The sequence below is a fragment of the Hypomesus transpacificus genome, chromosome 17 (genome assembly GCF_021917145.1).
Source record: "Hypomesus transpacificus isolate Combined female chromosome 17, fHypTra1, whole genome shotgun sequence".
Classification (NCBI taxonomy): domain Eukaryota; kingdom Metazoa; phylum Chordata; class Actinopteri; order Osmeriformes; family Osmeridae; genus Hypomesus; species Hypomesus transpacificus.
The window spans coordinates 12,530,906-12,543,034 of NC_061076.1; the positions used below are offsets into that span (position 1 = coordinate 12,530,906).

At 43.8% G+C, this 12,129-nt stretch overlaps 1 protein-coding gene across 2 annotated transcripts in view; it reads right to left on the bottom strand.

Annotated features, from left to right (window-relative positions):
- The window catches only part of rabep2 (rabaptin, RAB GTPase binding effector protein 2), a 35,694-nt gene extending 26,135 nt beyond the window's left edge, over positions 1–9,559 (bottom strand). For both annotated transcript variants that reach the window (XM_047037410.1, XM_047037411.1), the window contains exons 1-4: positions 9,369–9,559; positions 8,549–8,710; positions 8,377–8,462; positions 7,865–8,233 (exon numbers count right to left, since the gene is read on the bottom strand). In XM_047037410.1, coding sequence (XP_046893366.1) covers positions 7,865–8,233; positions 8,377–8,462; positions 8,549–8,710; positions 9,369–9,411 — 660 coding nt within the window. In that variant the 5' untranslated portion in view covers positions 9,412–9,559. The remainder of the gene's footprint in view (positions 1–7,864; positions 8,234–8,376; positions 8,463–8,548; positions 8,711–9,368) is intronic.
- Positions 9,560–12,129: the final 2,570 nt, after the last annotated feature.

Consider the following 12,129-nt stretch of genomic DNA (forward strand, 5'->3'; position numbering starts at 1 on the left):
AGGAGGAGTAGCGAAAAAACGCTTTTCCTTAACATTCAAAATGGCGGAAAATCTATATAACCAGAAATTGACAACATAGGGTGTGTGTAGAACTCGTCTTGATCCAGGGAATCCAATGGTACCTCATTTGTGAAAATCAGTCATACAATTCAAAAGTTACATGTGTAAACACAAGTCCAACTTTGACCCGAAGGTGGAGCTAGAGTGCTCGAATGGGAGACATGAAACTAGGTGAAAATAAAGAGGGGACTTTGCTTAATGAGTGTGCCAAATTTCACACCTTGTTACCATATGGTTCTAGGGGCTGCCGTAGACTCCAATGGGAGAAGAAGATGCGTAATAAATATAGCTGCAAGCAGCAATGTGGTGGCCAAGCAGATCAGATGACCCAGAAGAAACTTCTGACATGTAGTGACTGCGGTGTACCTGGCTTCCTTCACAGTGGCTTACAGTCTCGCTAAACAGAGAATCAGAGACATGACAAGCTTGTCAGCTTTGGCTGGATTTGAACCTCTGACGTTTCCAGGACACCAATTTATCCTAGTGAGCTATTCTCAGTGCTGGAAATCACAGATTTCAGTTACCTGGTAAAATACTAGCAGTTTTTCATGTGGCAAGCGTGGTCAGATTTGGCCCAAGTTTAAACAGCTGTAATTCAGTTCTATTTAGACATGTCACAGTTACTGTGGTCTGAAGATAATCTGTGCCAAATTAAGTGATTTTTTGATATTCACCAAAAACGTTTTATTCATTCATTCAGAATGGCGGCCACATCAATTCAGCTGGTATCACTATTTTACATGTCAGACACGGGATCGCCCCCTAGCGGTTAGATGACACAACCTTTTGTGGACTTCCTTGGAACAGGCTCCCGAACACCTGTACCAAGTTTGATGTCAATTCAGCAAATATTTCCTGAGATATGATCTCACTTCCTTTTTTGGCGGCTTCATTGCCGACTTTGATCAGCTTTACCGGAAAAACAGTTTTGAAAATCAAAAACCATGTGAAACATTTGTGAGGCTTGATCCGAAGATAATTGGTGGCAAATTTTTGCTTATTGCAGCACCACCTAGAGGTGAAATGGCATGACCGTTATATCTACAAAGCACAATACATCTGCTTTTTGTTGACTATAAATCCCCTGACAATGCAACGTTATTGTTACCATTATGATTATACTGCTAGACAGGTACTGTGGCATACCTGTCTTCGCTAATCAGATAATCGAGTGTCACGACATGCTTGATGACTGTGGCTGGATTCAATCCCATGACCTTGCGTTTCAAAGGAGCACGTCTTATCCGAGTGAGCTATTCTGGCTGCTGGGAAATGCCATGTTTGCTAACTTAATTTAAAAAAAGGAAGCCGTTTCTCCCGTGACGAGCTTTGTCAGATTTGACCCAAGTATAAACCGCTGTAATTCAGTCACATTTTGACATATCAAGGTGATTGTGGTAGAAAGATGATTAGATGACTTGCTCGTGATGAAGTTATCAAAGTTTCATCTCCATACGGTAAACTGTCGCAGAGACAAGGCCTCACGTCCGCTTTGGCGTGCTCCTTGTCAAAGTAGTTGGCGCGTTACTCGTGAACAGTTTGACTTATCGATAACATTTTGATAACTTTTTGTGGGCATGGTCTGAATATGATCTGTTACGATTTTCATGAAAATCGGAGCAACAGCCTGGCTCAAACGTTATGGGCGTAAACACTAGGGGTGCAACGATTAGTCGACGTTATCGACAACGTCGAAAATAAAAAAATCATCGACAAATATTTCTGTTGTTAACAAATAATTTGATCTCATAGGACCTATTTTAAGTGCCTGCAATAACGTGATTTGAACAGTGCGGCGCTGTAGCGCTAGACTAATGCAGGCTCCCGTATGATATCCAATAGTAGAAAACAGCGGTAAACATTTTAGGGTGTAAACGGGCCTGAAAAAGTATTGTGTGAGAAGGTTTCACCAAAGACCAAACTAAAAATACTGTAATTTGTAATGTGTGCAAGGCGGAACTTGTTTTCCATGGTAGCACGTGTATGCATGAACATTTAAAACGAAAGCATCCCCGCACGAGAGGAGATGGAAACGGCAGGAGGTGAGTGTGATCAAGCTGGATGGCTAGTTAGCTACACCAGTTGATAATAACAAATTACGCAGTATTTCACGGATACTAACACCGTAGCAACATGTCCACAGACAGCAGTCAGACAGTTCAGTGTATACGACCATTGTAATGAGACAAACAAAAAGCCAGTCCAGAAATTATACTGTTACTCACTGTTTTTCATTGAACAGAACCCTGTTGTCTTACAAGAGATTTGTTTACATTCCTACTTTTTTTGTCTGTAATACAACTGACTTTTGTTTATTTATCTTTTATAAACTTTTAGAGCAACATGATTGAAACAATCCTTAAAGAGGATTTTTGATTTAGGTTGGACACAATTGGACAAAAGGAGATGTAATAGCCTGTTCAGTTGGCTCAAAGTGCAATACATATATTTTTTTCAAAAGCTGAAGTGATTTCTTGGTTTTATTTATTGTAGAATTTTTGTTAGAATGTATTTGTTAGAATAATTATAACTCAATGTTTTAACAAATTGAAAAAGCAGAATAATCGTTCAAAGCTTTCTGATCAATCAATGAAAAAATAGATGATTAGTCGACTAATCGATCTAATAATCGTTAGATTAATCGATAATCAAAATAATCGTTTGTTGCAGCCCTAGTTAACACACCTCCAACTTTGACGCCTTGGTGGCGCTATAGTGCTTCAGGGATCGACATGAAACTTGGTGACGATAATCAGGAGACCGTTCCAAATCAGTGTGCCAAATTTCAAAACTTCACACCCATCGGTTCTAGGGGCTAAATATGTACATTGTAGAAGGTCAAGAGTTGGACAACAAGAGAGCAAAACTACTTCATGTTTGGCCAACAACAATAGGCTGAATGCGGATTTGAACTCATGAGCATAAGGTTACAAGTCAGTCTCACTATCCTCTCTGCGACACACCAACTGTTGAAATTGTATGAACAGGAAGGGCAGAGTATTACAGTTCCTTGCAAAAGTATTGACCCCCCATGGCGTTTTTCCTATTTTGTTGTCTTACAACCTGGAATTAAAATAGATTTTTATTTGAATTTCATGTAATGGACATACTAAAACTAGTTAAAATTGGTGAAGTGAAAAAAATAACTTGTTTCAAAAAATTTAAAAAAATTAATTACGCTTTACTATTAAGCCTCTAAATAAGATCTGATGCAACCAATTACCTTCAGAAGTCACATTATTAGTAAAATTAAGTCGCTTTGCTGCTTGGCCCCCAACTAGCCTCTCCATGTGGTCAATTTATATAAACTATTTATTCATTGAATTTACAGAAAATGTGCCATATTGGGATATGGATCATTATTGGGATGTGAAAGGATCTATATCAGGATATGATATTTTGGTAATATTGCACAGCCCTATCAGGGATTGAAATTGCGACCATTTTGGTTGTATATGCTCCCAAAATATTATCTGCGCGACATCAAAATATATTTGGGAGCATTTGCAAATAATCATTATGGGTGCGACCTGTTTTAATTTCTTTACAAAATGCTCCCTAATTAGCCAAATGCAAAGTATGTGCTTGCTGTGAGCTGATACTGACCGATCTACCATTCTATCCAATTACCATTTTATCCTATTAGTTAAACTTCATCTTTACGTTCTTAATATTAATGCATATTTTAGATTGGTTTAAAATTATCAATCACAATGTCATTCCGCGCTCCGTTGTCACTAGACACAGAGCTAACTACTGCTCAAAATTTGAAGAGCTGAAAAGACAATGGCCGTGTTTCCCAGATTCGTTAAGAACGTCTTAACGCTAAGAGCGTCTTAAGATCATTCTAAGGGCGCTCTAGACGCTCTTAGAACGTTCTTAAGAAGATCTTAGCGTTAAGAGCTTCTTAACGAATCTGCGAAACCCAGCCAATATGAATATTTTAGGTGGACGCTCCTTAATTTATGCTGGTGCTCCACCGACTCCTTGTTAACCACTTTAACTGCATCACTTGACTCTCTCTGTCCCCTGTCAACCAGGCCTGCGCGAACTTCTCCCTCCTGCCCGTGGCTTACGGATGTTATTCGTGAAGAACGGTCCACCCTTCGGGCAGCTGAGAGGAGATGGCGCAAGTCCAAAGACGGTCTGGACCTTGATAAGTATCACTCCCTCCTTAAATCTTTCTCTTCTCACATAACTGGTGCTAAAACCCTCTACTTTCTGAACAAAATTAACTCTGCTTCAAACCCCCACAAGCTTTTTTCTACCTTCTCCACCTCTTCTTAACCCACCTCCCCCCCTCCCTCCACCCTGACAGCAGACGACTTCTCCTCCTTCATTGAGAAAAAAGTCGCCGACATTAGCAGTCGGTTCCCTAAACCCACCTTTCCTACCCTCTCACCCTCTACGACTGACCCAACTAAATGTCTAAACCAGGGGTCGTCAACAGGCGGCCCGCGGGCCAATTGTGGCCCGCCAGCGATTTTATTTGGCCCGTCAAAATATTTCAGATAATATTTTTTTGTATCGTTTTTTTCCCCCTGTCGACTTTTATTTTGAAACCGGAAACTGGGTATGGTGTCATTAGATGTTGTCGACTTCATGCAGCGCCGGCGTTGCCTGCAGCCGCCTGCAGCCCGGCTGACTTGAAATAACCAATGGCATTCTCAGCTTCAAGGCGGCCGGCTGTCGGCGCCGCCGTCGCTGCATGAAGTCGAACACACTTATTGACTTTTCGGAAGTATTTTTTCGCCAGTCATCGCTTCCATATGATCGCTACACCTCACGGCTGACAGATCGCCTGAGGAGAAAGCACAGTTATGGCTAGTAATAGTGGGCACCGCTCTCTATGGCGGAGCTAGGGAGGGGCTAGCAGGTGCTTCAGCACCCCCAAGAAAGACCAAAGCACCCCGATAGCACCCCCCACGACATTGCTTATTAATTAATAGTTTTCAGGCCCGGAGTGGCCATCGGGAGAATAGGGAGAATTCACGGTGGGCCGCTTTGCCCGCTTATAAATTGGGCCAGAAGATCGCATGCTTACTTATGTTTTAATCGAATTAAGCGCATGATCAGACCGTGCATTAAAAAGTGCAGTTTTCAGTTGTCGCGCATGTTCTCTGTCTCAAACACAAGTACGTGTACTAAGATGTTGCTATGGAGACACCTAAACCATCATTTATTGTTGTGGAGGGAGTTAGCTAGATTAAGCTGATGCGAAAAGAATAAAATGGAAGGGGAAAAGATCCCAAGAGGAACTGAAAAAGCCAGGTAAAAAAATTAATGCCAAAATGTTTGCTCGCGCGCTGTGCGCGCATTAATGGTAAGTTCCGATTTCACCTCACATCAAAACCTTGACTAGGTCCTAGTAATCCTATTCTCACTTGATGAGACAGTATTTCTGTGCACCAACGATGACGACCCACCACGTTGTGATGACAGTGACGACCATGTTGATACAGTTCGTTAAAATAATGAAATTATTCAAACAGACCACCAATGGGCTCATTCACATGGTTTATTATCATTAGGTATTTGTGGTAGACCTACCCATTCTCCATGTAGGCCTAGTTGTAGCGACTGCAGGTATCGCAAGGGCACCTATCGCAGCATCTAAATAGGCAGTAACCCAGACTCTGGCCCGCCGTCTAGTGGCAAGGAAAAATACTGGCCCCGCGGCCCAAGTTACTTGCCGACCCCGGGTCTAAACTCTTTCTCTCCCCTGTCCGAGGCAGAGATCTCTGACCTCATTCTCTCTCATCGCCCCACCTACTGTCCCCTTGATCCCATCCCCTCCCCTCTCTTTCAAACTATTTCCCCCTCCATCATAACTTTTCTTCTCCATGTCCTAAACTCCTCTCTTACCTCCGGCACCTTTCCATCTGCCTTCAAACAGGCCAGAGTTACCCCTCTACTCAAAAAACCCTCTCTTAACCCTGCCGTCCTCCAGAACTACAGACCGATATCATTGTTAACCTTCTGTTCAAAAACAATTGAATGTGCTGTATCTAACCAACTGTCTAACTTTCTCTCTCAGAACAACCTGCTTGACCCCAACCAATCGGGCTTCAAGACTGGCCACTTCACAGAGACCTTCTTTCAGTCACCACTGCCCTCCAGTCTGCCAGAGCGGCTTCCAGGTCATCCGTTATCATTCTGCTGGACCTTTCTGCAGCGTTTGATACGGTTAACCACCAGATCCTGCTCTACAGACTTTCTGAGATGGGCATCACTGGCACTGCACTCCAGTGGATCTCATCCTACCCATCAGGAAGATCCTACCAGGTGTCCTGGGGAGTCAAAGTGTCAGACCCTCGCCAGCTCTCCACTGGTGTCCCACAGGGCTCCGTCCTTGGACCCCTCCTCTTCTCTCTGTACACCACCTCACTTAGACCAATCATCACCTCCCATGACTTCTCCTACCACTGCTATGCTGACGACACGCAGCTGTACCCGTCGTTCCACGACTGATCCGGGGATCTCAACTAGGATTGAAGCCTGCCTCACAGACATCTCCGCCTGGATGACCGAGCACCACCTCCAGCTGAACCTCGCCAAAACAGAACTTCTCATCATCCCAGCTAAACCCTTCATCTCCCACGATCTGTCAATCACCCTGGGATCTACGACGGTGACCCCTTCATCCTCTGCCAGGAACCTTGGGGGTTACCATGGACGAGCTCTCCCTCACGGCCCACATTGCTGCAGTCTCCCGGTCTTGTAGATTCACCCTCTACAACATCTGGAAGATCAGGAGATACCTGTCTGAGCACTCCACCCAGCTGCTAGTCCAAGCACTGGTCCTCTCCAAGTTGGACTACTGCAACTCGCTGCTCGCTGGTGTCCCAGCATGTGGAACCCGCCCTCTTCAGATGATTCAGAACGCAGCGGCCCGCCTGGTCTACAATCTACTTAGATGTTCCCATGTTACCCCACTCCTCATCTCTCTCCACTGGCTACCCATCAACGCCCGTATCAGATTCAAGACCCTGGTACTGACCTTCCGAGCAGTGAACGGGACTGCGCCCGACTACATCAAGTCTCTCCTTCAACCTTACACCCCCACCCGTCACCTACGGTCTTCTTCAGACAACCGCCTGGTGGTCCCACCGCTCAAGACCACCCGGTCCCAACAAAAGCTCTTCTCCTGCCTTGCCTCCCAATGGTGGAACCAGCTCCCCACCTCCATCAGGGACACTGACTGTCTCCCCACCTTCAAGAAAAGGCTCAAGACACACTTGTTCCGGGAGTACAACGGCACTTAGGAATGCTTGGCTGGACCTGATGTTAGTTTCCTCCAGGATCACAACGACCCTTATTGAGTGACTTGTTGCTCTTGTAGGTTAGTTATAATGAAGTTAAGTCTTGTACTCGCTGTGAAATATTTTACTGTTGATTGTTCTTCTACACGTACAGTCCTGCAATTTTGTGGTTCATGTTGTTTTAATTTGTAACTTGTATAACTGCATGCTCTTATGGGTCTTCCCATTGGCACTTGTTTAGTTTTTTCACCATGTATGCTTCATGTTTTGGCTGCTTGCAATGTTTGGGACTACTTTGTTGTTATGATCAGTGACCTATGCTCTTTTGTAAAGCTCTCTCTTGGAAGTCGCTTTGGATAAAAGCGTCTGCTAAATGCATAAATGTAAAATGCTCCTAACTTTTTAAAGTTGGGAGCACCAGTGCTACCAGGTACAAAGGTCAATTTAAAGCGCTGTTTATGGGGGAGTGTGTCCAGCATTCAAGCCCTTTTGTAAATTCTGTGGAAGTGTATGAGGATTTCAGGCTATTCAGGTTTATTTACCTGCGCGTTCAGTGCATCCCAGTCACTGTGTGTTACCAGCCGGTGACCTGGGGGTGGTAAGTAGATTGCCTCGGGCACGAGTGTTCCCGTAGAGACCAGAGATGCAGTGTCGTCCTGAGGGGGAGAGCGCCTGGGCAGAGCGGGTGTGTCCAGCGAGAAGGAGGAGAGAGAGGCACTGTCGCAGTGCTGGGAGAAATAGCCTTCCATTAGAAGCCCTGTCCCTTCAGATTCAAGTTCTGCTGAAAGGCTGTATGGTCTGTCACTCTGAATTCTGGCTTCTGGTTCTTGGAAGCTATTGGTGGGTGATTCTGATGTCTGGCTCTCTGATGCGCAGGTTCCTGCATTTCCCCTACCCTTCTTTACACTGCTCTGTAAAACAGAAAGAGAGGAGGCCAAAAGAACAACAAATATAAAAGGAGAAAGTATTAGCAAGATTACAAGTGCATGTGTATATGCGTACATATATAATGACTTGGAAGTATCACACTTTCGGAACTCATAAACAAACACACCTTATCTGTGATTCCACCGTTTTTCCTCCACTGGGCACGCTCACACTGCAGTGTAGATATTCTGGCCTCATACTGTGACGCTGTCTCTAATAACAGGAACAAGTTTCAATGGTTGATACTTTTTGGGGAGACATCTTCTGTTGACCACAGTAAAACTTTCTCAGACAAATACCTCTGAGAGCCTCCTGGAGAGACTGGATCTCCTGGTCACACTGTCTCTGTAGCTCACCCAGCTCCTCCTGTTTGCTCAGCTCACAAATTGTCGCCACACCCTGCCAGTGCTCCAGTTGAGCTCTGCAATCGGCTAATTGGAACTGCAGGCTCTCCACTGTGTCTGAAAACAAGTCTTGCTGATTTTGCTTTCAATATAAACATATATAACCTTTCATTTTTATATTTTTTGCAAGGTTACCACTAGAATACAGTTAGAAAGTAAAACCAAAAGTCACTGTGAGTGAGACCTGGTTTAGGGAAGTCTTCAGACTGGGAGTGCCATGTCAGCGTTAAATCGTCCACAACAACTGCCAACAAATTACTCATTGCTGTAACACAAGTGTACCCTAGTATGTCTACGATAAACTGTCAGGCTTCTCATTGTATAGCACCTTCAACCACCTGTTGTTAGTCAAACCTTTCAGTTTTGGATTATAAATAAGAGACAACCGTAACAACTTGCATGAACCCCGTGACAAAACAGTTTGTCGTCAATCTAGGGCTAAAATCTAGTTGGGTTTTCTGCGAGGATGCATCTACGGCGAGTTAGCTAGCTTCAAGCATGTTACGTGTTTCCCCTCAAAAATTCATATTACCTGACACTGAGTGCTTCACGTCCAACTAATATAATTTTGATATTCACTGTCATTTTGACAGTATTTTTTTTTTAAATGACAGTCGTGAAGGAATGATCAAACACTTGTTGCATGGAGCAAGCTAAGATTAGAGTAATACCTTTTATCTAGCGCTAGCGAGCTGATGTACTGTAGGCTACTTACCAATGTCTTCGTTTTGAGATTTTGCTTTCTCTGACAAATCCATTTAACACAAATCATTTGTTTTCAAGGAGTTTGATAACTAATTAAAATGTATCTTTGCAAACTAGTTTCAGGCAAATGATGTCCAGGTCAACTTCAGGAAACAACTTCCCCGGTATGAACCAACGGATATTACGTAAACATCCTCTCGAAATGATTTTTCCGTAGACTTATATCAGAGCCTGTTTAAGGAGAGCCTGCCCACTCCCTATTAAGCCCCATTGTACCGAATTTTGTAGCAGTTCCACCAGAGTTCCACTGGGAGTGATCGCGGTCGAGTGCAAAATGAATGGGAGTCTATGGAGCTAAACGGCTAAATTTGTGTCTTTCGCCTGATTGTTGTTGATAAATCTCAGATTTGATTGTAGTTTTTGCATGTTCAACATAGATTACAGGTCAAAAGTTGAATGAACGAGTACTTATGTCCTTTCGATTTCTTACATGGTAAGTCGTTGTGGCCCATAACACGCTAGCATTCTGCTAACGAATGCTGATTGGTTAGTGAAGGACTGACTACGACCAGAGATCCCGTTTGATGGCATCCGAAGCAGAACCAGAATGTCAGAGCATTAGCAACATTAGCAACAACATTAGCAAGCCAAAACTCTTTCTAGCATGTGTATTGACAGGGAGAGCCTAACCTGTCAGCTGTGTTGTCGATGCCTCGAGAGTAAAGTGGAAGTAACCAGAGCTTGCCGTCAAGCAGTAGCTCTGGTCGTACAATGTGTGTGACGTCAATGCCATTTTCAAAGGCTTTTTAGAACAGAAAGGCGACTTAAAAAAAAATCTAACACCCAGTGGTGTGTATTTTTTTTGCCTCCCCTTTCGATTTCAGAATTCAAATTACTAGACAAAAAATTATATCCTGAGAAAAGTGGATTTTGAGGGGTATAGCTCCATAGACCTCCATTCATTCTGCACTCGACCGTTAGCGCCCTCATATGGAACTTCAGTGGAACTGCAACCAGTTCAGAACCCGGAAGTTTCCCTAGAGTGGGAGTTCTCTCTTTATTAGACATTCTCTGCTTATATCAGAGATGTCTAATATGGGGAGAACTCCCACTCTCGGAAAACTTCCGGGTTCTGAACTGGTTGCAGTTCCGCACTAGTTCCATATGAGGGCGCTAACGGTCGAGTGCAGAATGAATGGGAACTATGGAGCTATACCCATCAAAATCCACTTTTCTCAGGATATAATTTTTTGTCTAGTAATTTGAATTCTGAATTCGAAAGGGGAGGCAAAATAAATACTCACCGTTGGGAGTTAGATTTTTGAAAAGTCGCCTTTCTGTTCCAAAAAGCCTTTTAAATGTCATTGACGTCTTACACATTGTACGGCCAGAGATACTGCTTCACACGGCAAGCAGGGCCAGCGCGAGTACCTTCACAGCCCTAGGCAAAATGTTTCAAGAGCATAGAAACATATGGTGTGTTTGACATGGACTGCGGCTGCATGAAACGACCGGCGAGAGTAGCCGCTTGCAGTCGGGGAGGAGTTGAAAACGGCTCTGTAAAGTCGGACATTTCAGCTTCTCGTGGTTTGCTGCGTTGACGTCAGCCATGGCCGATTAGGCGCTGTTTGCTTACTTTACTTTATTTATAATTAAACGTAATCTTTCCGTTAGTGAAGAGGCGGAGTAAAACCTTTTCTTCAATACATTTGTTATTAAATTAAACAGTTTGGTCCGAATTTGAGCATTTGCGAAACTGATGGTGTCAGAATAAATACAAAACACGCGTCAAAGTTGTCGTGTGTGAGTCTGGCCAATCATGAAATAGCTGTGTCGTCACTAGACCCCGTGCAGTTGCTCTTGAGAAAATGTGCTCGGCTACACAGCCGGCAGTTCTCGAATCGATCTCACGGTACTTTGATGGCGACGTCACAGTGATGTATCCTCGGCGCCGTCTAAAGTTGGACAAAAAGTCTAACCATAATTCACTGTCTCAAGTCAGCCGCCTGCGGCCGGCTGCAGCGCTGCATGAAGACCCTAACCCTAAAGATGGGTAGTGCAGTGCCCGTGATGTAGCTTTGATGACAGTTCTTCTCAGTGGTTTTGGGGGCAACTGGGGCAGTTGCCCAGGGGGCCTGGACGACATGTCATGTAACTTGCATTTATAACCACTGAAATAAATTAAAATGAGCAAGTCAACTGTCCAATGTTTACACACTCACTGGCTGTTTATCAATCCACGTTTTTCTCTGTTCTTGTGTTCTTGCGAACTCGTTTTACATCATCTGTCATTGCCAAGTATGGTTCCAATCCAAAGAACACATGTCACCAAGAAGGCCAAAAAAATCCGGAAATGTTCTTGATCCGCCCCTTTTATCGAGGATGCATCGGATGGTGACTTGGCTAGCGAGAACGCATCTGATTTCCCAGAAGTGATTGCAAGATGTCAGGAGAGGCGGACAAACTTCATAACTGTAAGTTTTTACAATTCATATTTCAGCAAAACGGTACATGTCAGCATCTGAAATGGTACAATCAGCATCTGAATTAAAATGTTACAAAAAATGGGCAAAGTAGTCGCTGAAAATGAGCTTATTTTATTGATGAAACGGCTAATTTGTAAATTTGCTCTGACTTTTCGATAACCTAGCTAGCGAGTCCAGGGTATTGCGCATTGTACCCGCATCTCAATTCATTCTCCGTCCTAGGGATCTTGCAACACCGTTCTCGTAAGGATGCTTGCGAGAAAGTTCTTCAAAAGAATGTACTTG